The 26,887-nt window shown below is 35.3% G+C and overlaps 1 protein-coding gene across 2 annotated transcripts in view; it reads right to left on the bottom strand.

Moving 5' to 3' along the window:
* Mtpbeta (mitochondrial trifunctional protein beta subunit) overlaps positions 1-26,887 on the bottom strand; it is a 241,179-nt gene that overhangs the window by 200,983 nt on the left and 13,309 nt on the right. For both annotated transcript variants that reach the window (XM_090391842.1, XM_090391841.1), the window contains exons 2-3: positions 19,353-19,415; positions 6,449-6,563 (exon numbers count right to left, since the gene is read on the bottom strand). In XM_090391842.1, the coding sequence (XP_090247968.1) occupies positions 6,449-6,563; positions 19,353-19,415 (178 nt within the window). The remainder of the gene's footprint in view (positions 1-6,448; positions 6,564-19,352; positions 19,416-26,887) is intronic.

The raw sequence follows: 26,887 nt of genomic DNA, 5'->3' as shown, positions 1-26,887 counted from the left end.
AGAATCGACCAGGGCATTTGATCTAATGTCCAATTCTCATTTTCTTGTCGTGCACCCTGTTAGGTATCTACCTGGATACTGAACGAATGAGGATGAGCTGACAATTTGGGATTTAGCCGACCAAATTGCTTTCTCATTGGCTTAAACCTAAACGATGGAACAACATGACAGAATTGCATGCGGGCAGGGAAGATGGATGGTTAAAAAAGGACCCCAATTGTTTTCGCCAGAGAACCATGGCAAACAGCGAAAGTTACCTACTGGAACAAATCTAAAAACACACCCAAATCAACATTACCAGATTTAAAGATCAGTACTAACAACATAAGAAGCCTGAATGGCAAAGAAATGTGGAGCTAGCTGAGGAATTAGATAAATACAAGATCGACATGATAGCGGTGACTGAAACAAAAAAAAAAAAGATAAAAACTGGTGAGATCTTTCTGAGCAATAAATACACAATGTTATACTCAGGCCATTGACAATCAAGGAAAAGAATTAGTAGCCATGGTATTCAACAGTAAATACAATGCTAATCTTCTTGAATGGTAGGCAGTCTCAAGTAGAGTGATGTGGGCAAATATCAGAATGGGGAACTGGACAATGAGACTTATTTGTGCCTATGGTCCCACAGAAGGTTCTACTAAGGTAGAAGTGGAGGAAATTTTTGATGCTTTAGAAAAAGCAACAGACACAATGAAAAAGGAAAAGTTGGTCCATATTGGGGATCTAAATAACAGAGCAGGAAATGATTGTCAGACATACAAAAATATTTTGGGAAAATTTGGAGAAAAGAGCAAAGCTAATAATAATGGCAAATACTTGTTGGATTTCTGCTCAGGATATGGACTGGTTGTTACTAAAAACAAATGTTCAAACATAAAAATGTGCACAAATTCACATAGAGAACAGGCAAGGAATAAGAAGAGTCTCATCGACTATGTCATTGTTGATAGTGATGTTTTATCCCTGGTGCAGAACACCAAAGTGTACAGAGAATTTGAAATTGGAAGTGATCACTATTTAGTTGTGAGCAGGATAAAACTGAATTTCATTTTGAAAAGAATAACATGTAAGAAAGTTTTAAAGCGAATAAAAGTTGAGAAGCTCTCAGATATGAACTGTGGATTAAAATACACAAACTCGATTGTAGAAAAATGAATGAGTTTGAGAACAGGAACCGAACCGTGGAGATACAGTGGAAAGTTTTGAAGGAAAACCCTGATTGAATTAGCCAGAGAGGCATGTGGCGAGATTGTCTGCAAAGATAGAAAATTCAGAACTCCATGGTGGACACAGTAAGTTAAAGAGGCAGTGAAGGAAAAAGAAGAAAGCATATCAAAAGTTCCTGGCAAATAAGTCAGCTGGTGTTCTTAGAGATTACAGAGACAAATGTAACTAAACACTGTGTAAAACTTGCTAAATAAAAGTCATGGGAAGACTTTGGTAAGAACATAGAAAATAAATATCAAGAAGGTGGCAAGATATTCTGGAGGTGGTTGAACAAGCTCAGAAATGGAGGAAAGAGTGTTGTAACAGAAATTAGAGATGATAAAGGTGACATGAAAACTGGAGAAAAAAGATATCCTTGAAGTATGGAATAATTACTTCAAAAAATTGCAAAATGAAACAATCATTTCGTGACACAATCAGTAACAGCACTGTGGTAAAAAACACAGTGTTCAGGCATGCAATAACAAATACATATCCATACTTGAAGAAGAAAAAAACCATCAAAATGTGGAAATGCAGCAGGAGTAGATGATAGATATTCGACCAGAAATGCTGAAGTATGGTGGTATAAAAGTCTTACAGTGGCTGCACTGCACAGTTCAGAAGGCATGGACAGAGGGAAGAATTCCTGATGATTGGAGTAGAGCTCTCATCGATATATAAAGATTGGAGTAGAGATCCCATATATAAAAAGGGAAATAAAACTGAATATGAGAATTACAGATGAATTTCCCTATTAAGTGTTCATTCCTGGCAAGATCTATGCAAGTATACTTGAGAAACAATTGAGAAGAATTGTGGAAGAAAAGCTTGGCGAAGAACAAGCTGGATTCAGTCAAAATAGAGGGCTGTCAGGATCAGATCTTCACTTTCCGACAAATAGTTGAGAAATCATGAGAATATAACACTGATCTGTATTTAAGTTTTGTAGATCTGGAAAAGGCACATGACAAGGTGCCAAGAGAGAAGCTATTCGAAACGCTGCAGTTGTATGGTGTCAATGGGGCATTATATCAAGCAATGCTTAGCCTTTATTTGAGTTGTAAGTCAACAGGTAGAATTGAAGGAAGTACAGGAAGATGCTTTAATGTTAAATATGGTGTCAGACATGGATGTACATTATCCCCTCTGTTATTCATTATAACAGAGGAAATAACATATGCACTTTGCTTTAAGCAGACAATATCATCATCATCAAATTCCTGACATGTACCTTCAAGGGGGTGTACAGGATATGATAGTACTTCATGAAAAATTTTCACCATTACTAACTTCCTATCTACAATTTTCCTCCAAATCAGTCTATTACTTGTCAAGACACCAATACTATCATTATCAGATATTATATTTCTATTGTCTGAGGCACACTGTACTGTATCAATCCACGTATATATTGGTCTTCCGCTGGGTCGTTTTCCTGCCAACCTGGCAGAGAACACTTGTTTTGCTAATCTTTCCTTGCTCATTCTGTTTAGTGACAATACCACCTCAGATTAGCTCTGCTAACGCATTCCTGGATGCTGACAATGTCAAGTTCTTCCCTAATATCCCAGTTTTTAATATGATATTGCCCTTGATACCATCTGTTCACGCCTATAACCTTTCTCAGGACTCTAATATCTGCGGTCTCTAGTCTTTGGTCAAGTGTTTTACTTCTGAACCAGCTCTCAGATACATTAGTTAAAACTGGTTCGAACAATGGCTGGTATACAGCTAATTTAGTGTTCCAACTAATTTCTCTCTTATTCCATATGAATTTATTCAATTGACTTCCTACAATACCATCTTTGTTGATTCTGTTCTCTATTTCCATATTTAATTTGCCATCTTCACAAAAATTCGTGACTAAGTAGCTGAAATGTTTTACTTGTTCATGGGTTTCCCATTCAAAACACAGTTGACATTTTCAACGATTCTAACTATTTTCATTATCTTCATCTTTTTATTGCTGACCTTCATACCATATTTATTACAACAGTTATTCAATTTAATCATGGAATCTTGAAAATTGTAGCGGATTTATTTAGAAGTATAACATCGTCCGATAAAGCAAAGAGCTGACATTAACATCTACAATTTTGATATTATGTTTAATACCACTTTCCTTCATAATGTGATCCATATAGATAATGAATAACAGAGGGGATAATGTACATCTTTGTCTCACACCAGATTTAACATTAAACCATCTTCCTGTACTTCCTTCAATTCTAGCTGCTGACTTACAAATCAAATACAGACTAAGTATATCTTGATATAATGCCCCATCGACACCATATAACTGTCATGTATTGAATAGCTTCTCTTTTGGCACCCTGTCATATGCCTTTTCCAGATAGACAAAACTTAAATACAGATCTTTGTTATATTCCCATGCTTTCTGAACTAATTGTCGTAAAGTGAATCTCTGATCTATTTGGCCAGAATCCAGCTTGTTCTTCACCAAGCTTTTCTTCCACAATTCTTCTCAACGTTTCTGAAGTATACTGGCATAAATCTTACCTGGAACACTCAGTAGGGAAATACCTCTGTAATTCTCACATTTAGTTTTATTTCCCTTTTTATATATGGGTACTATTAGAGCACTACTCCAATCAGCAGGAATTCGTCCCTTTGCCCAGGCCTTCTGAATTATGCAGTGCAGCCACTGTAAGACTTTTATACCACCATGCCTCAGCATTTCGGGTCGAATATCATCTACTCCTGCTGCCTTTCCACATTTCAAGCCTTTGATGGTTTTTTCTACTTCAAGTATGGATATGTATTCCTGACTATATGCCTATTGAGTGTTTTTACCACTGTGTTCTCACTGCTCGTTTCATTTAGCAATTTTTCGAAGTAATTACTCCATACTTCAAGGATATCTTTTTTTTTTTTTCCCGTTTTCATGTCACCTGTATCATCTCTAACTCCTTTTTCAGCACTCTTTATTCCATTTCTAAAGCTTCTTCAACAACCTCCAGAATATCTTACCACCTTCTTGATATTTATTTTCTAAGTTCTTGCCAAAGTCCTACCATGACTTTTGTTTAGCTAGTTTTACAAAATGTTTAGCTTTCTTACATTTTTCTCTGTATTCTCTAAGAGCACAAGCTGACTTATTTGACAGGAACTTTTGATATGCTTTCTTCTTTTCCTTCACTGCCTCTTTTACTTCCTGTATCCAGAATGGAGATCTGATTTTTCTATCGTTACAGACAGCTTCACCATATGCCTCTCTGGCTGAATCAATCAAGGTTTTTTCAAGGTTTGCCAATGAATCTCCAAGGTTTGGTTCCTGTTCTCAAACTTTTCCTTTTTTCTTCAATAATCTTTGTGTATTTTAGTCTACAGTTCATATCTGAGAACTGTTCAACTTTTATTAGCTTTAAAACATTCTTATATGTCATTCTTTTGAATATGAAATTCAATTTTATCCTGCTCAAGACTAAATAGGGATCACTTCCAATTTCAAATCCTCTGTACACTCTAGTGTCCTGCACCAGGGAGAAAACATTACTATCAACAATAACATAGTCAATGAGACTTTTCTTATCCCTTGCCTCTTCTCACCATGTGAATTTGTCCACATTTTTATGTTGGAACATGGTGTTAGTAATAACCAGTCCATGTCCTGAGCAGAAATCCAACAGGTATTTGCCATTATTATTAGCTTTGCTCTTTTCTCCAAATTTTCCCAAAATATTTTTGTATGTCTGACAATAACTTCCTACTCTGCTAATTAGGTCCCCAACAAGGACCAACTTTTCCTTTTTCACTGTGTCAGTTGCTTTTTCCAAAGCATCAAAAATTTCTTCCACATCTACCTTAGTAGAGCCCTCTGTGGGACCATAGGCACAAATAAGTCTCATTGTCCAATTCCCCATTCTGATATTTGCCCACATCACTCTACTTGACACTGCCTGCCATTCAAGAAGATGAGCCTCGTATTTTGTGTTGAATACCATGGCTCCTTCTTTTCCTTGATTGTCATTGCCTGAATATAACATTTTGTATTTATTGCTCAGAAAGATCGCACTAGTTTTTTGTCTTTTTTGTTTCATCCCTATTATGTTGATCTGTTTCTTATCTAATTCCTCAGCAAGCTTCATTTCTTTGCCATTCAGGCTCCTTATGTTGACAGTACCGATCTTTAACTCTGGTGATGTTCAGTTGGGGTGTGCTTTCAGATTTGCAGTATAACATTGCAGACAATGTTATACTTCTAAATAAATTCGCTACAAGTCTGCACGATTCCCTGACTAAATTGAATAACTGTTGTAATAGATATGGTATGAAGATCCGCAATAACAAGACAAAGACCATGAAAATAGGCAGAAAGATTGAAAATACCAACTGCATCGCGAATGGAGAACCTATAGAACAAATAAAACATTTCAACTACTTAGCACAATTTTTAATCAAGATGGTGAAGTAAATATGGAAATAGACAACAGAATCAACAAAGCTGGCATGGTAGGAAGTCAATTGAATAAATTCATATTGAATAAGAGAGAAATTAGTCAGAACACTAAATTAGCTGTATAAAAGACAGTGTTCAAGCCAGTTTTAACTTATGGATCTGAGTCAAAAGTAAAACACTTGACCAAAGACTAGAGACGGCAGATATGAGAGTCCTGAAAAAGATTAGGGGCACGAACAGATGGCATCAATGGCAATATCATATTAAAAACGAGGATATTAGGAAAGAACTTGACTTTGTCAGCATCTAGGAATGTGTTAGCAGAGCTAATCTCAGGTGGTATGGGTCAGCTGATAATGCTGGATTCTTGAGAAATAACAGACTGATTTGGAGGAAAATTGTAGATAGGAAGTTAGTAATGATGTAAATTTTTCATGTAGTACTATGATGTCCTGTACACCCCCCCCTTGAGAGTACATGGCAGGAATTTGATGATGATGATATATTTGTGTGTGTGCGCGCGCGTGCGCACACGCATGTACACACACACACACACACACCATCTATCTTTTTCATAAAAAAGTAATTAATTTCTAATTTTGCCAAGTTAGTGTGCTGGACATTGATTTCCTTAGAAATCAATGAACACTTTATGTAAACTAGGGTTAAATCTATTTCCAAACAGTTAACTACTTATTATGTTACAGATGAGCAATTATGTATTGAAAAGTCACCATCTTTACAAAAAAAACATGCCTACATTCTGTAACAAGCAAAAAGAGAATGATGCTGAATTGCTTAATGAATACTTACAGAAAAGCATGTCTTTGCAAATCAACGGCCATCATGTTATTATATAATGTTCCAGACTGTAAAAATGGCGTGCGAACTCCTTCTACTAAAACTACATTCCTTAAGTTATATTTTCCTAATGTGAATAAAATAAAAACAAATAAATAAACACAATAACATAATATATATATATATATATATATAAACTCTTTCAGATGCAAATACAGATGATACAATTATATCATTTATGTCAATTATGTTAATCATACCACCATGACTTGCTGTAGAATTCATATTACTGTGCAACTTTTTGAAAGAAGAATTAGTAATAATAAACAAGACAGAAAAGAAAGGATTTGATTTATTGCATGCAAAAAAAAAAAAAAAGGAGAAGAATAAGCAGAGAATCATACAAAGGACACAGGGTTGATGGGTTGCAATCTGTGAATACATGATCATTTATTGATGAACAAGAAACAGAATGAGGCAGAGCACTGTATATAAAATTTTGTATATAATGTTACAGAAATAAACTAATAAACCGAATACAAAGAAGACAGCACACAAAACTGAATGCAAAAACAAAACTAAACACAGCAAACTTAAGAGCAATGTGAAAAAACAAAATGAAATAGATACCTAATGAGGAAAAATAATAAGAAAACAGAAAATGTGGAGCATGACTGAAATATAGCAGAGTTTTCAAAATAATTTTTCAAACTCATGAACTGCCAACCATGAGAGGCTGTTTAATATGTCATTTTGGTTGAGCTAGTGATAACATTTCTGCTCCTCCATCCGACAAGGTTCGAATACTACTGCAAGTTAATGATAGCCTTTAGGTGATAGGGAATTTTGTGTCTGATGCAGGACCACTATCTCGCTTAGTTAGAGCTTAAAACAGTATCCTATTAGCAGGCTTTCTGGATTATTTAACTTTTATCCTACACATGATATTAAATGCACTACAGGTTAGAAAACCAAATCATGGAATCAGCATAAACCAATGGGTGATATAATTTTCACTGCCCAGAGTGAAATCATCATCATTGCCATGCTAATTATATATAAAGTGCTTAAAAAAAAGTTTCATATTTGGTCTATAGAGTAGGATTTCCAGATCATTTAATGCCTGATTCACTCAGAGCACTAATGTGGTATAGGTTTACAACCTTTTGTTAACCCAGGCAAAAAGATTCCATTATGACAAGCAGCACTTGCTAGAAGACAGAAGTAGATGGACAACATGAAGCATTAAATAAAGATACGCATTAAAATTAAGGGAGGATCTTGTGTGTGTGTCTTTACTAATACCAATTTTTAAGTTTGCACTATTGAAATTAACTGTTTTTTTTTTTTTATTGTATGATTGGTGTGATATTTTGGTATGAATTTATTATCTTGTATCTAACACAGTATCATCCATCCTGCTATCATTTGAAAACTACAGTATTTGTAGCATGGTCAATTTCAAAGCATGTTACGTATGCAGCATGCATATGTATCCTGTGGATTAATTATTACGGCAGGAGAGAAATGGGGAATGAATATATGTGTATTAAATGTAGGAAGCACTAGGTTTATTTGAGGTTTACTTGTTATAAAGTTCACTTCACTTTATAACAAGATACCGATATTTACAGTTTTGCACTTATTTCCATGGTACTGCTGTTGTTTCTAAAGGCTAAGACAGTAACATGGAAGATAAGTGCAAATCTGTAAATATTGGTATCTTGTTATTAAGTGAGGAGAACAGGGATCTATGTATTTGACAGTGTGGGAAATGTTTTGAAGGGTGGCTGTGATTATGCAAGTGAATGTTAGGTGAAACCAGGATGTGTAAAGAGAGAGAAACAGAACTGTTGAAAAAAGAAATGGAAGATATGAAGACTCAGTTGAGGAAGGTGAATGAAGAGATTAAGAAACTAGAAAAGTTAGCTATGGCAAGGAGAATGAAAGTAGGTGTGAGAAGAGCATGAGAGCAAGGCAGTAAGAAGAAAAAGCAAGAAAATGGGAGAAACAGGAAAAGAGGAAACTGGAGGAGGTCAAGAAAGAGAGAGAGAGTCTGGGAGTAAGAGATAGATAAGAGGAAGGAGAGAAAGCAGGGGACAAAAGGAGAAAAGTTCAGCAATGACAGTGAGAGAAGAATGAATGAAACTGTAAGGAGTATCATGTATGGAGATTCAATGATTGGGGTGTGTAGAGTAGAGCATAAAAGGAGTACATGCCTGGAGCAATGACAGAGAGCATGGTGAGGGCAATGAAACAAGGTGAAAACAGAAGAGATGATATTGATAGCTGGTAGGAATGACCTAAGAAGTAACGTAAATCTTTGAGTTTGATGTTAGAGCCTGTGCAGTAGAAATGTGAGAGGGAAGCTAGTAAGTATGCCACCCCAGTATGTGGTGGCATACTTAGGTGGAAAGCATTTGGAAAATTACATTCAATATTCAAAAGCCAACTACCATTATGCCTGAAGAGAAAAGTTTTTAAGTAATGTATTCTTCCTATATTGACATATGGCTGTGAAACATGAACACTAAATGCAAAGGAAATTCAAAAAATTAAGAGCAACACAATTTAGTATGGAAAGAAGAATGCTTGGCATCACAAGACTGGATCACAAAAGGAATACGTGGATAATAAATCAAACCAATGTCTCTGACATCATAGGAGTGACACATCTGAAGTAGCAATGGGCTGGACATATTGCTGAAAGACAAGATCAAACAACGGACAAGAGAAGTACTGGACGGATTCCACGAGAGGAAAAAAACCATGACACAGACCTAAATCACGGTGGATTGATGATATCATCAGATTTTCAGGAGTGACATGAGAAAGGGGGAGCCATGGACAGGCAGTTTTGGTGTAATCTTGGTAAGGCCTTCATCCAGCAGTCGATCGACAGTGGCTGATGATAATGATGATGATGAAGAGAGAAATTAGTCAAGACACCAAACTAGCAGTATATAAGACAGTGTTTAAACTAATTTTAAGTTATGAATCTGAGTTGGGTTAGAAATAAAACACTTGTTCAAAGACTAGAGACCACAGATGAGGGTTCTGAAAAAAATTAGGGGAGTGAACCGATAGCATCAATAACAGAATCATATTAAAAATAAAGATATTAAAAAAAAGAACTTGACATTATTAGCGAAAATAATCATCATCAAATTCCTGACATGTACCCTCAAGGAGCGTACATGATATGAAAGTCCTACATGAAAAATTTACACCATTACTAACTTCCTATCTACAATTTTCCTCCATCAGTCTATTACTTGTCAGGACTCCAATACTATCATTATCAGATCTTATATTTCAATTGTCTGAGGCACATTGTACCGTATCAATCCACCTATATCTTGGTCTTCCGCTGGGTCGTTTTCCTGCCAACCTGGCAGAGAACACTTGTTTTGCTAATCTTTCCTCGCTCATTCTGTTTAGTGACAATACCACCTCAGATTAGCTCTGCTAACGCATTCCTGGATGCTGACAATGTCAAGTTCTTCCCTAATATCCCAGTTTTTAATATGATATTGCCATTGATGCCATCTGCTCATTCCTTTAATCTTTCTCAGGACTTTCATATCTGCGGTCTCTAGTCTTTGGTCAAGTGTTTTACTTCTGACCCAGCTCTCAGATCCATAAGTTAAAACTGGTTTGAACACTGTCTTGAATACAGCTAATTTAGTGTTGCGACTAATTTCTCTCTTATTCCATATGAATTTATTCAATTGACTTCCTACCATACCAGCTTTGTTGATTCTGTTGTCTATTTCCATATTTAATTTACCATCTTCACTAAAAAATCGTGCCTATGTAGCTGAAATGTTTTACTTGTTCCCCGTTCACAACACAGTTGACATTTTCAACAATTCTGCCTATTTTCATTGTCTTTGTCTTTTTAATGCTGACCTTCATACCATATCTATTACAACAGTTATTCAATTGAGTCAGGGAATCTTGCAAACTTGTAGTGGATTTATTTAGAAGTATAACATCGTGCACATAAAGGAAAGAACTGAGATTAACATCTCCAATTCTGATATCATGTTTAATACCACTTTCTTTCATAATGTGATCCATATAGATAATGAATAATGGGGGGGGGGGGGGTTATGTACATCCTTGTCTCACACCAGATTTAACATTAAACCATCTCCCTGTACTTCCTTCAATTCTAACTGCTGACTTACAACTCAAATAAAGACTAAGTATTGCTTGATATAATGCCCCATTGACACCATATAACTGTAGCATATTGAAAAGCTTCTCTCTTGGCACTTTGTCATATGCCTTTTCCAGATCGACAAAACTTAAATACAGATCTTTGTTATATTCCCATGCTTTCTTGACTATTTGTCATAAAGTGAAGATCTGATCCCGATAGCCTCTATTTGGCCTGAATCCAGCTCTTTCTTCACCAAGCTTTTCTTCCACAATACTTCTCAACCATTTCTCCAGTATACTTGCATATACACTCAGTAGGAAACCTCTGTAATTCTCACATGCAGTTTTATTTCCCTTTTTATATATGGGCACTATTAGAGCTCTACTCCAATCATTGGGAATTTGTCCCTCTGTCCAGGCTTTCTGAACTATGCAGTGCAGCCACTGCAAGACTTTTATACCATCATACTTCAGCATTTCTGGTCTAATATCATCTACTCCTGCTGCCTTTCCACATTTCATGCCTTTGATGGCTTTTTCTACTTCAAGTATGGATATGTATTCCTGAATGTATGCCTGTTGAGTGTTTTTTTTACCAGTGTGCTACCACTGCTTGTTTTATTGAGCAATTTTTCAAAGTAATTACTCCATACTTCAAGGATATATTTTTCTCCTGTTTTCATGTCACCTTTATCATCTCTAACTCCTTTTACAGCACTCTTTCCTCCATTTCTAAGCTTCAACAACCTCCAGAATATCTTACCACCTTCTTGATATTTATTTTCTATGTTCTTGCCAAAGTTCTCCCATGACTTTTGTTTAGCTAGTTTTATACAGTGTTTAGCTTTCTTACATTTGTCTCTATATTCTCTAAGAACAAAAGCTGACTTATTTGCCAGGAACTTTTGATATGATTTCTTCTTTTCCTTCACTGCCTCTTAACTTCCTGTGTCCACAATGGAGTCCTGATTTTTCTATCCTTGCTGACAAACTCACCAAATGCCTCTCTGGCTGAATCAATCAGGGTTTTCTTCAAGGCTTACCACTGAATCTCCAAGGTTTGGTTCCTGTTCTCAAACTCTTTCATTTTTTCTTCAATAATCTTTGTGTATTTTAGTCTACAGTTCACATCCGAGAGCTGCTCAACTTTTATTCGCTTTAAAACTTTCTTACATGTTATTCTTTTTAATATGAAATTCAATTTTATCCTGCTCAAGACTAAATAGTGATCACTTCTGATTTCAAATCCTCTGTACACTCTGGTGTCCTGCACCAGGGAGAAAACATTACTATCAACAATAACATAGTCAATGAGACTTTTTTTATTCCTTGCCTCGTCTCTCCATGTGAATTTGTGCACATTTTTATGTTGGAACATGGTGTTAGTAATAATCAGTCCATGTCCTGAGCAGAAATCCAACAGGTATTTGCCATTATTATTAGCTTTGCTCTTTTCTCCAAATTTTCCCAAAATATTTTTGTATGTTTGACAATAACTTCCTACTCTGCTATTTAGATCCCCAACAAGGACCAACTTTTCCTTTTTCACTGTGTCAGTTGCTTTTTCCAAAGCATCAAAAAATTCTTCCACATCTACCTTAGTAGAGTCTTCTGTGGCACCATAGGCACAAATAAGTCTCATTGTCCAATTCCCCATTCTGATATTTGCCCACATCACTCTACTTGACAAATTTTAATATGTAATATTGTTTGAAAAGTGTTTTTCATGACCAGTTTTTCTGTAAGGAGAATTATAAATGTTTGGAATGCATTACCTGTGAGTGTGGTGTCTGCAGAGAATCTGATTGTGTTTAAGGCATGGTATGACGAGCTGTATGACAAAGGGACTTTCCACGATGAGTCTGACTTCATAAGGGTATTCGGATAATAATAATAATGACTGGAACGCAATGCCTGGAAGTGTGTTGTCTGTAGAGAATTTGAATGCGTTTAAGGCATTGTACGATGAGCTGTGTTTATGAAAAAAGGTATCTCCTAGATGAGTCTGTGACTCCATGGGGTCTCAGTATAATAATAATAATAACGCTAATGCATACCAGGAAAATGGCCGCCAAGGCTTCATTATTCACTGAGTTTTTGCATAAAGGATTTCATATGGTGTAATGAATGTGTTCAATTTACTGATTGTAGAGAGTGAAAAGTAAGTGTGTCAAATATTTCATGTGCAAATGCAATAAATGCAAGTGATGTGGAAAGTGCGAAAATTAAACTACTAATATTAACAATGTCAGTCAGGATAGTGAAAGTGTTGTAGAGAATGTGAAAGGAGTGAATGATAGTGGATAAAATAAAAATGAGCATGAAAGAAGTGGTTGAAGGTAATGTGGATGACGAGGTGACAGTGAAGAGAGAAATAGCATGCTTATGCAGATTCTTTCAAAAGATGGAGAAACTGTGATTATGCAGATTCTTTCACAGGACAAAATGTGACTGGAGAAACACAATTAGGGTGTGATACAGCAGGAGAGAGAATTAAAGAAAAATTAAATAGGAAAGTTTGAAAGTGAAAGAAACTGGGAGTAAGGAGAAGGTAGTGCGAGGAGATTCAGTGATAACAGGTGTAATAAATGAGAAAGTGATCAAAGAATACTTCCCAGATGTAAAGATGAAGGATGCTAGTAGCACTGTTAGTTTGCAGAAAGGAGAAGTGAAAGAATTGACTGGTTAATTAATAAGTTGAAATAAGCCAATAAGTTGACTGGTTTCATCTCTCCTGAATGATTTCAAAGGTCAGAAATATGAAATGATAGAAGATATCAAATAGTTGCTGAAAGAAGCAAAAAGGAAGAGTAAGAAAGTAAAGGCTGTGTATGCTGACTTGGTATGATAAGATTAAAATGTATGAAGGATGATGATTCATTGTCTCACACTAATGAGATAATGAGAAGATCGTGCAAGAGGAATGGTGTGCAGAATACAGATATATGGAGTGAATTTGATGGACAAAAAGAATTGAATATGCTTGATGGACTACATTTGAATGGATCAGGAGTTAGATGTTTGGAGAGTGTCGTGAAAGGCTGTAAGCAAAAAATAAGGAGAACTAGAAGTATGGGGGGAGTGCAATCAAGCGTGGATTCAGCTACCACTGGGTTAAATGACAGTGTATATGGAAATAATTATGCAATGCCAAATGAGTGTCACAGGTTTCATATCAGAATAGGTTAGTAATGACATTATGCAGAGGCAATTGTGGGTCCAAGGAGATGATGAAATGTAGATGAATGCCAGAAGTATCAGAAACAAAGGATGGGAGTTTTTGGCATTGTCAATTTAGCTTGGCCAAAAATTATGGGTATCAGTAAAACTTGTTTGACAAAAAATGATATAGTTACAGGGATAGAATGTAAAGGACATTGTATTTTTAGGGAATTAACAGGAGGTAGAGTATTGCCAACAACAGCCAAAGAACTTTAATTCACAAAAACAAAGTTTAACTAAGATTTTAGCTGAAGAGATGGTCCACATGAGGTTATCAGGTGCAAGGTAGAAGCCAATAAGTTGAAATATGTTGTTAGTTGCTGCTACAGACCAGATAATCCAGAAGAAAATACAGATGCGACTGCATCTGCAGATTAGTGCAATCTATGCAAATTGAGCAATTATTATGGGAGACTTCAACTATAGGGACATACTGGAAGGAGAAAAGGAGGCATGGCATCTTGGAACTGAAATTTATACAGTTGCTAAGGAATAATTATCTGAGACAGCATGTCAGGGAATGGACCAGGAGTTCAAGAGTGCTGGATCTGGTAACAGCATCAGAAGATGTATCCATTACCAATATGAACATTCTTCCTCCAATCAGAAAGAGTGACCATGCAGTCTTGATTTTGAAAATTTATTTATCACTAGGTTAGACTATAATAGATTTAGTTTAATCCTTTATCCCAGTGAGAGCAAACAAAGTTTGCGCCTGAAATTATCTTCAGGACTAAATATATATAGTGTTGTACTATCTTATCCAGTAAGTAGTGCAACACCAAGGCAACTCGTGGCAAACAGTATACATATCCACATAGGAAATGTGTTTTGCATTATGGGAGATACTGGGTTAGAAGTGCCTGGTAGCTTGCTCCACCTTTGCCACGAGTTGCCTTGGTGTTGCACTACTTACTGGATAAGATAGTACAACACTATATATATTTAGTCCTGAAGATAATTTCAGGCGCAAACTTTGTTTGCTCTCACTGGGATAAAGGATTAAACTAAATCTATTATAGTCTAACCTAGTGATAAATAAATTTTCAACATCTTTCTCTAAATCCAGAGTAATTTTTAAAAAAGGTGATAAACCTTTTGGCAACTCCCATAGGCACAGATGACTTGCTACTGCTTCTGCCTGGTATCTCCAGCTCTGGGCCTGGCTCCCACTGAAGAGACCTCAATAAAGGTCGAAACTAGTCTGGGTAGATGGCCAATCCCTTTAATGCATAACAGTATACATATCCACATAGGAAATGTGTTTTGCATTATGGGAGATACTGGGTTAGAAGTGCCTGGTAGCTTGCTCCACCTTTGCCACGAGTTGCCTTGGTGTTGCACTACTTACTGGATAAGATAGTACAACACTATATATATTTAGTCCTGAAGATAATTTCAGGCGCAAACTTTGTTTGCTCTCACTGGGATAAAGGATTAAACTAAATCTATTACATGCAGTCTTGTTCTGGATGTTACTAAACATATGGAATTCTCTATCAAGAAAGGGTTTATATTGAACTATAAAACTGTTAATTATCACAGACTTAGGAATCATCTTGGAGCAATGACATGGCTTAAGAAAGTACAAGGGAAGAATGTATGGGAAGTGGTCGGGAATCATTTGGAAAAAAAAAACTATCAGACCTATATACAATAATATACAAAAAGATGATCAGTATATTCAAGAGTAGCACAAAATACAAGCAAGAAAGGTGACTAGTATGGTAAGAAAGACCAAATCAGGTTATGAGAGAAAGTTAACTAAATAAGCCAAGTAAATTGAAAAGAGTTTTTTTCACTATGTAGTAAGTAATTGTAAAAATGATTATGGTAGTTAGATGAAGAAGAAACAGTTGAGTTGCTATGTGATCAGTTTTCAGGGCTATTTTGTGCAGTGGAGATTTTGAAGTTGCTGATGTGAGAATTTAAATAGACAGGAGGTGTTTAGCAGAATGTTCAGAATTCTTTTCAGTATGCTTAGCATACTGAAAAGAATGTTAAACACCTCCAACACAGAAGTAGCAAATTACAGACCAATTAATCTCTCATGAGTGGTAGTTAAAGTATTAGAAAATTTGGTTAAAGGTAAAACCCATCAGTGGGTGGATAGAAATACAATACTCTATGGTGGCTTTGTAAAATGTAGGTCCTGCCTTAGTAATTTACTCACATTTTATAAGAGACAGCAGAATTAGATAAGGAAAATGCTACACAATGATACTACTGGATTTTTCAAAGGCTTTTGACATCATACAACATGGAAGTTGAACAAATGGGAATAGAAATTAAGCAAGTAGCATAGATGGAGAGGGGGGGGGAAGATAGACGCAGATATGGTGGAGTGAAATCCAGGAGAATGAGGGTGAGTAGTGGAGTGCATCAGGGCTCTGTACTAGGGCTGCTACTCTTTAATTTGTGTACAAAATGATTTAAGGGAGGGAGGGGATATCCAGTTGCTTGCTGATGATACAAAACTGGGGAGGATAACAGTTGTTAAAGGTGATGTAGAATGACTTCGGCATTGTGGGTAAAGGATAATGGTTATCAATTTATTGTTGGAAAATGTAAGATTGTGCATTCTGGATTGAAAAGATTACATGCTGTGTATGACACTCATGGTATGGATTGCAAGAAATTGATGAGGCAAGAGACTTGAGGGGTAATGGTGGATAGAGAGTTGAAGTTCAGAGGGCATATTGTAAAAGTTTGCAAAATAGCTTGATATCTCTCTTAATGTACACAAATTTGGCTATCTGAGTGTTGATCAGGAGGTAGCAGAGAGGATTCAAGAGCCAAGTAAGCAAGCTAGTGACAGATCTGTGGAATGCTCCTTATGAAGATAGACTGAAGGTGTGTGGGTTATAAAGTTTAGTTGATAGAGAGAAAAGAGGGAACATGACAGAAAATTAGAGTTTCTATAAGTCTAACACAAAATATTTTCAATACATGAGGAATAGAGAGAGAACTAGCAGTCAACTCTGGCAGTTGTGTAAGAGTGTGGTAAGCATGGGTGTATGGATTAGTTTTTTTTGCTTGGAGAATGTAAATGAGTGAAATACATTTCCAGAATTACTTGTGAGTTCCCTGACAGTGAACAATTTAAGGAAAGTTATGGTAGTTACTGTGTGTATAAAGGTTAATGTGAGCCTGTTGAAATGAATCGTCCAATTCCATGGAGACAGCCATATAATAATTCCAGAAGTCTTGTCCATAAAAGACAATAACAGTTAGCTTATATTTGAAGGAAAGCTGTGCAGATTGAGTTGTCCATGTTGTTTGAAGAATATATTGGCACTTGCATAGTTAAAGCAATTTAATGTTGTATACTTTCTTTTAAGCTTACATGGTGATCAGAATGCATTTTTGAAAATTCTGGAGACAACTACCATGTTTGAATAAAAACTTTAGTTTAATATAACTAAAATCTACATTCGACATTTCAACCTTTATGTCAAGGTCATCTTCTGGAGCATACAACTATACACAGAAAACAAGAGCTACACTACAATCAAACTGGTTTGTTAAAGATACTGACCAACTGCTACAACAACTGTTGACCTGACCTCTTTCACTTTGATTTGTATTTGTATTGTATTTGTATTGTCTCCATTGTTATCTAGTTGAATTAGTCAAAACACCAGACACTTGATATGTGCAGTTTAACTTTTGTATTTACTTTGTCTTTGAATGAATAAACATGTTTGTTTTGTTAATAGCTTGCCTGATCTTGTCTTACCAATGCACTGGCCTCATAAAATTATAGAACCTGTGTGTCCTAAAAAAAATAGTAATAGCTACGACTGACTGATGTTAAGAATTAGAAGTTGTTTGAATTAGTTAATTTAAGAGATATTTCTCGTGCTTAGCTGAATGTTTTTCTTGCATGTAAGGGAAAGAAAAACAATTATTTTACGCAATCCTTAATGGCACAGTCGAATTAAAAAAATAAATTTTTAAGGATCAATGCAGGAAAAATACAGCTTAAGGAATTGCTTCCAACCAGAAGCTTTTCTTGTGTCTACACTTTGAGCACGTGAAATAGCATACTTACAACCTTGAGAGAAAGGTGGGGAGTAAAACTATAGACTAAAAGGATTAAGAATAATCACATTTTGTGCATGAAGAACTAGCTCAAGCAATGACGATAAACTCAGTATTACGACTAACAAGAAAAGACATTACAAAGGCATAGTCTGACGATGTTTAATAACTAAACTTAAAATAAAAGATAGATATTATTACATGGTGAAGAGTGGCAATTCCATTGTATACATTCCTGATTAGACTACATCAACATTACTATGCTCAGATCTAATCACCAATATTTGAAGAGGATAAATTCACCTTGGAGAGAGAGAGAGAGAGAGGCAGAAAATAAAAATATCAGGACTGTACAACGTTAGTTATGAGGACAGAGTGAGGGCATGTAGGCTGCAGAGTATGATGGATAAAATATGAAGCAATATGATTGAGACATCTAAATTGTTGAGAATTAGTTATAGGACTGATGTTCAGATTTTTCATATGGTAGAATAAGGGGAAGAGAGTTGAAAACAATGGGCCATCCTGTAAGTTGTGGATGGAGGTGGTGAGGAAGACTGTGAGAATTGGATTTTTTTTACATAGAGAGTGACTGAAATATGGAATATGTTGCCTGATAGTGTAGTGAGAGTAAAAACAGTGAATGAGTTTAGAGAATGGTACAATACTCGTGATTCTAAAACTTTTTCAAACTGTGGCACACTTGGCAAATGCAAATTTTTGTCATGACATATCCGTGTTCTTAATGTTGGATGTGCATGTAATTAACCATGAATTTATAGTATTTTACAGTTTACATTACTGACTATATTAAAATTCTATAATATATATTTTTATAGTAAGACATAAAAAATTAAAACTGAGTGAGATTTTAAATTTTATTATGCAAGTGGCTTCTTTTTAATGTGAAATGTACTTCATGACATATTCATTGTTGTACTATTGGTGGTGTTTTACTTTAGCCTTTGCAGTGAATGGCAGCACATCTCTGGCTCCCTCGTGGCACATTAATGTGCCATAGTACACCATTTGAGAAGCACTACAAAAGACTTTATACTGTCTGACATAGGCTTCCCATGATGAGTCCTGTGACTCAAATCCTGAAATAATAAAAATAATTTCAACAAACATCTCAAATATTATCAGATCTGTTCAGTCAGTGAAATTTATTTTATACATTCAGTGATGGTAGAGTTAATTTTTCAGGGAATAATGCTGATAATTGGCTTACACATATGAACATTGATCATATGTGTAACTGAATGGTTACAGAATTGACTATTTGACTTTTTAGTGGTAAAGAAGGCATGTACTAAATCATTCATTCAGAAATTTATAATTTGTTTTCATCGTTCATTTGAAGCAATGCACCATAAAAATATCTAACATAAGATCTGTTTCATATGCTTTATAATACTATACATTATGAGGGGGAAAAAATTGAATAAGCCATTATATGCATGTAGAATAAATACAAACTTACCATTAGTAAATTTGGAATCTTTAGCAAAATATGCCTGATGGCTATTAAGGCACCGTGTTGCATCTATTAACAAATACAAAGCAGAAATAAATTACCATAAATGAACTAGAAAGTTACTACATTATAATTTAATAAAATAACAAAAATGTGTTCATTTGGATGAGTAAAAAAAATAAATGTTTCTGAAGTAGTTTATTACTTCATATTACCAAACAGACGTCTCCACAGGTTAGCAGTTGTCAAATATTACTGCAAGCCAGATATCTCTTATGCAATAACATCAAAGTTGCTTCTGTGTAGTGATCAGCAATGGATCCACATACTTCATGTCTGCCATTTTTTTTTTTTAATATGATAATCACTCACAAAAGGATAAAAACCAATATCAGACAATTCTACAATGGGTTTCTAGGCCTCATGGAGTCAAAACATTCATCACAGAAAGCCAAACTCTCATAGATCACAATACATATCATAATAAGCCTTGAAAATATTCAGAATTGGAGCACGTTCCATTCATTCACCACAAAAAAAATATTTTTCATTTCTTTACTCACATAACCTCTGGTGGATCCATGCTCTGCTATTGCACACTATATCTCTCCAACCATTTCTCAAATTAAGATTCTTAAGTCTTCCCCTGTATATTTTTTTAAATTTAAAATGTCTACTTACATTTAAATTAGTGGACATAATGCTTTTCCCCCAAGTAATTCATCTATCTAACAAGCTCTGCAGAGTAATTATCTTAATCTCTCCTCTATGACAAACTTTTACATCCTCTATGGCCAAAATATATGATTTTACACTTAGCAACACTGAGGTGACATCTCCATATCACTGCTGCTGCAATGATATTATTTTGATTTCCTTCCACTCCTTAGGAACCCTTTCCATTGCAAAGTTCTCATTAAACAACCAAGTCAAGGTCACTCTTCACACATTCCTTAAAAATCGTAACAATAAGTCATCCATTCTCACAGCCTTATTAACATCTAGCCCAATGAACACTTCATACACTTCTGATTCTTTCACCTCTTATCCCTCTATCACTTGCACTCTGATAGGTGTTGCACAGCATCATTTTATACCAGTATGACTGACACAGACAAAATGCTCATTAAATAATTCCACTATGCTCTTTGATATGTTCACGCTTCTGAAAATACAATGTCTTTTACATTCTATTCCTACATCAACCTTGTTCCTATTTCATTACCTACTCATCAGGTACATCTCTTATTATAGAATTGTCATATAAAACTCTCCCCTTATTCCAACTTTCTCACTCTTTTGTATGCTTCCTACTCTATTTTCCTTGTATTTGTCTTCTTGGTATGTCACATGGCAGTAACTTCTCAAGTCGCTATAACTCATGTTTTCTCCTAAGAGGAAATCTGCATAAGCACACTATTTCTATCCTTGCCTTCTTGCAATTAACATTACATTCACCCATTTCATTCACTACTGTTCACTCCTTCACCTACATTTTCTCAAACACTCACAATTTCATACCTTTCATCATTGCCACTTTATTTTCCCTTTTTATCAATGCTCACATTTCCATCACTTGCTCACAAAATATTTCTGACACACCCTCTCTGCATTCTCACTTTCATGTTGTAAGTATTATAATTCACCAATGGTAATAACACACTACAACACACAAAATCCATCATGTTAAACTTTTGAACAAAGACACCATGGCTGTTATTGTTCTTGTTTGCATAATTCCAAGTAAAACACTACAATATACATGTAATAATAAAACTCACAATAATGATAAGCAATATCAAGCAATATTTACCATGGACTGCTTGAGGGACAGCTAGCAAAAATTATTGAAGAAAGAATTGGTGAAGAATAAAATGGATTTAGACCAAATCACGGTTGCTAAGATTTCAGTTTTAACCTTAGAACCAAGAATTCTAGAATGTATAAGGAGCTTACTGATATTATTATTATTGAAATCACAAACCATCATGGAGTCAAAAGACTCATTATGGGAGATTCCCACACTTATGTAAAAAAATCATTAAACGTGCTTTAAACTTATTTATAGTTTCTGCACTCACCAACCAGTCTACATGCAAAAAAACTACTCACATCCTCACTATACAGCTTCCAGAGATAGACTTTTGTTCCACTTGCCTTCTACTCTTTTAGTTTTTCTAATGAAAAACCTCCTCCTCATTAATCTGGTAACAACCCCTTACTAACTTGTACATCCCATCTCCTATTCACAAGGCTCTGCAAATTGCATTCCATCGATCTATCTTCATAACTTGCATTCTAGTGACCCAACAGGGAATCTTCTCTGGATTGTCTCTAGGATATTCTTATTCCCTGGAAAATCATACAACTAGATCTGTACACAGTAGTCCATGTGGACTAATCAAGGCCTTATATAAAAAAACCATGACCTCTTTGCTTCTGCATGTCAAGATCCTCCTGATGATTGCCATTATTTGTTGTAATGTTCTCACCAGTGGTGGCTTGTGACTTGAAATCATGGGGGCACTGTAAATTTCAAAATATACATACACACTGTAAGTATAGTGTATACATGTTTGGACAAAATATCAAAATTATGGTAAAAATTTTTTGAAAAATGAAAAAATATTGTTTATTATCGATAAAATTATACAGTTTGGTATAATTCAAAATTGCTTAAAAATAAAATATATTTTTCTTCTTGTTTTGTTTCATGAAAAAATATTGTTTATTATCGATAAAATTATACAGTTTAGTATACAGCAATCCCTCGATTAGTGAGCCTAATGCGTTCTTTAAAACAGGCACATTAATCGAAAACGCACTAATCGAATATAATAACCTATGGGAAAATGTATAATTCGTTCCTCAGATTTCTTTTTTGACCCTTACTTTTTTTTTTTTTTTTTTAAAGAATTAAGGTATGTCTCAGGGTCTAGTTAAAGGAAAACCATGAAGCTGAAAGACAATAAAACATATTTAGGAATATAAATTTATTATTCTACTTCTTAACAAAGAATTGACCTAACGTAGTTTGGCAGGCATTTTGTTTCTTTTTTTCATACAACCGACAGTATGGCCCTATGCCACTTCTACTCTTCTGCAAATTTTTCTACTTCTCTCTTCATCAGGGTCAGCATCTAAGCATTGCTGCTTAAAAACTTCGATTATATGAAAAATACTTTCAAATTGTTTCTGCGAAATCTCTTTTGGCTGAATTTCTTAAATTTTCTTCATATTCTTTGGGATTTTCCTGCTGTGCATCTAAATTTAACAGGTTGGAATCACGCAATTCTTCAGAATGAGATTTAATTAACTCTTGAACGTTATCATTGAAGGGGAGAAAGAAATGAAGGACATACGAATTGGTCGCCAACATGAGAAATCATGTGCTTTATAGATAAAATTTCCCAACTGTTATACAAGCAAAATAGTTACCACTTTAAAAACTACAATGATCATAAAAGACAAGGTAATTTTCCAACGTGTAATAATAAACAACTTGTCCTAGAAGACGGATTAATTACCCTATTATCGGAATGGATTCTCCTTTTTGTGACATGCGCAGAAGTGTCGAAGGGTCTTGAATCTGTGGGTGTACTATAGCAGACGACATAAATTTTGGTGGTAAAAATTTGGAACATAGTATACATGTAAGTAGTGTAGTATGCCATTAAAAATAACTTTGTAAAATGTTTTAAATCGGTAACTAAATTATTTCATTCTGGTGAGTGATTTTTTAAAATAGTTAGTCATAAAAATGTATAGATAGAAAATTTTTAAAATGTGTAACATTTATTTTTAAGACATATATAGCGCACTAATAGAATTTTAGAGGAGCACTAATCGAATTTGGGTATCAAAAAAAATGATGCACTAATCGAAAACACACTAATCGAGGGATTACTGTAATTCAAAATTACTTAAAAATAAAATCCATTCCTTTAATTGTAATTAAAGGAATGGATTTACAATTAAATCCTTTAATTGTAATGTCCAAATATTAAAGAGATGGAGTAAACACGATAAGCACTACGAATACTCTACTACTGCAAACTGCATATAAACAACAGTGGAACTGCACGACAGACACTGCCGCATCACGTTAATAGCTCGCATCTCACTATGATATGCATATGTTTGCACGCATAGCAATATGACACTGTGGTAAACATAGTGCTGCTAGCATCCTTCACCCTCCAAGTGTTACAAGATGGATTTTTATTATTTTTTTTTACAAAATAAGAGAATTGGCGAATAAATTTAAATATTACAAGCAAATATAAATAAATTAATAAATATTTATATATCGAGCAAAATTAGGGGTGCTGCAGTTCCGCAGTGCCTATGCATGAGCCACTCCTGGCTCTCACAATATTAACAATGTGATACCTAAACTTCAAGGTCTATCAACTGTTGCTCCTAAATGTCTCATCTCTCCCCCCTCCTTCAATATTTCCCCATTAACTATAAACTATTTATCCCTTCCTTGCCTACCAAATTTCAAGACTTTATAACATGATAGCTTCACTTACTACCCACTCACAGTCTGTTCACATCCTTCTTCTTGAAGGCCACGATATCTGCTCCTCTTCATAGTTCTTCCCAACTCTGCATTATCTGCATACTTCCAGTTAAGCCAGTCCCATATCATTAATAAAGAGGCAAAACAATAACTGTCCCAAAACAGACTTCTGTAGTACACTGCTACTGACCTTCCTTTGTGTATGAGGGTGGGGATACAATTCCCCCCCCCATACACAATCCATTGACACCCATCTGACCACCAATCCAGAGACCAACAGTGAATCTTTTCTGGTTCCTTCTCACTAGTCTCATAGTGAATTCCATCTGTTTCACTTTAGTACCAACTTGGCAATTAAATCTAATTGAGAGGATAATCAATCCCATCCTACTCACTAGTCTCTTATTCAATCCCATCCGTTCTAATTTAGTCACCAGCTCATGTGGCAATCTATTAATGGATTTCAAAAATCCAAGTATATCAATGCACATGCATTTCTCTAATCCAGTAAACATGTCACCTAGTTGTTGTATATAAGCAGACTGCTAAAACATGACCTCTTTTTAATAAACCTACGCAGACCATCATAGATATTCTGTTATTATCAACCCAATTCTGAATCCTAGCCCTAACCAACCTCTCCAACACTTTAACCATCCTCCCCCAGACACACACAATGTGTATAATTTATAGGCTCAGTCTTACTTCTTCCTTTTGTGGAGTGGAACAATTTTACCCTCTTTCCTTCACAGTTACTAGACTCATGTTAAACAGGTATGCCAACGGCAAGTTTGTGACCACCAAATGGAGGAAAATAAGACACTCATTCACAATCACATCCTCTGATTGATGATATGATCAGATCAAAGACTAACTCCTTGGAGCATTCCTTCTGACACACACAGTGATATGTTATCAAGTCCTACTGCCTTATTAACATCAAGTTTATTTAATTCCTCATATACTTCCTATACCATATCCAATACACTCAAGTTCCTCATGATGTTGCATTAATGAGCATGAAATACAATAAAACACTGCTCAACGAATACCTCAACTATATCCTCTGAAACAGTTACCAATCTACCATTTACATCCACTAACACCATCTTCCCATAATTTTTTGTTGTTGTTGTTGTTGTTTGTTCTATTTCATTGCTGTTCCTACAACTGATTATTATCCTTCAGCTCGTGCTATTTCCATAAAACCTCTTTTTATAGATTGCATGCTTAATATCTTTATCTATTCATTTTACTCCTACCTTATTTAGCCTTCTCACCTGTGAAATACACTCAGACATTGATGCAATTTGTAATTGCTTCATTTTCCTGTATCCATATCCTTAATTTCTGGTTGCTCGCAATTTTTTAGCCTTAGATTTATATCTCTCCAATTGATTCCAGTTTCTTTCATTATTTCAGAAAGGTTGATCCACTATGTATTATCAAATGTCTTTTTCCCAGTCAATAAAGGGAGTGTATGTAGATTTATTTACTTCAGTTTTTTGCTCTTAGGGCTAGTATCACTTTAGTTCCAGTTTCATTAGGAATACAAACTGTTCATTAAATAACATTCAGTTTTTATTTGGTTCACTACAGGGCTTGACAGAAAAGCTTGCCCAATGCCCTTGGCAAGTATCATCAGACCAGACAAAAGAATTTTTTTTTTTTTTTTTACTTAACAGAACAAACTTTATAAAAATAAAAAATTAAAATATAGATGCAGCACCACCACTAATCACTTGATGGAACTCCTATCAACTTACTGGGACATATTTATTAATCAAGAGGTTCATTTTTTGCATGGCAAATGGAGTTTTCCATCATTTGCTGAGTCCTGGTTCATACTGTTGAGTATCATCTTTAAAGCATGACTCAGTAAGCTTATTGTTAGATCACTTTTACAATATGTTGCATTCCCTTTCTTGGGTATTGTTATCACTCTATTTTCTTTACCTCTTTGGTAACTAACTTGCTCAACTTAAATTTTCGATTGTTGCATTGCCCAGATTTTTTAAAATTTAAGCTGGTATTTCACCTGTACCTACAATTTTCCAGTTTTATAATTAGTTGATTGGTCATTTATTTCTACATCCATCAACTCTGTTCCAAGAATTTCTTTTCCATCTTCATATTCAACTTAAGTAATTTTATCTTTCAGTTTCTACCATCTCTTTGCCATCTTGTTTATCAGTAAGTAATTTCTTTCTTTTTTTTTTTGTTTTGAAATCATGAGTATATGCAGCAGTTAATTGATATGCCTTATGAGCTCCTCCTGTTTTTAATTTATGTTCAATTTCTTTCCATGGTTCTTCTGACTAGTGTTTTTTCAGTCTTCTTTAATCATATTATCTTGGTGGGACTTGGGTAAATTTTGTCTGCCTGGTTGGCCAAGTGGTTAGCGTATCTGCTATCCAGCCAAAAGGCTGTGGGTTCGAATCCCACCATGGGCATGGACATCTGTGATTGTATGTGAAAATATTATTATTATTATTATTACACGACACCTCCAGGGAGTCCTAAGACTCATCGAGGGAGCACCTACTCTACATCTCTCCATCTCCGTCATCATCTACACTAGTGCCATCTACTGCCTACCACCACCAGATGGCGCTAGTGTAGATGATGGAGACATGTAGAGTAGGTGCCCTCCCTCAATGTGTCTTAGGACTCTCTGGAGGTGTTGTGTAATAATAATGTCTTGGTCAATGCACTGGAAAACTTAACAGTGACCAATCTAGCCATGCTACCTCTATTTGAATAAAGCAGCCATGTAGCACTGATGTGGAAGATTGCCAGACATGCAAAATTTTCTGTTAATCAGGGATATATGTGGAATTACAAAGCAGGTGATTATGATAAGCTGAGGCATCAGCACTGCCACAGCATAAGAATTTGGGGAGGAAAAATATGGTCATGCATAGGAGGTGGTCAATGGGTATTTGTAGAAAGCAATACAAGACTGTATACCCAGAGGCAACAGGATAAACTAGGTAGGAGTTAGATGAATGAAAAG

Source organism: Typopeltis vanoorti, chromosome 4, assembly GCF_054136105.1.
Source record: "Typopeltis vanoorti isolate ZY-2024b chromosome 4, IOZ_Tvanoo_1.0, whole genome shotgun sequence".
NCBI lineage: Eukaryota > Metazoa > Arthropoda > Arachnida > Uropygi > Thelyphonidae > Typopeltis > Typopeltis vanoorti.
Note: the sequence above shows the minus strand (reverse complement) of the source record. Positions and strands in the feature narration are given on the sequence as shown.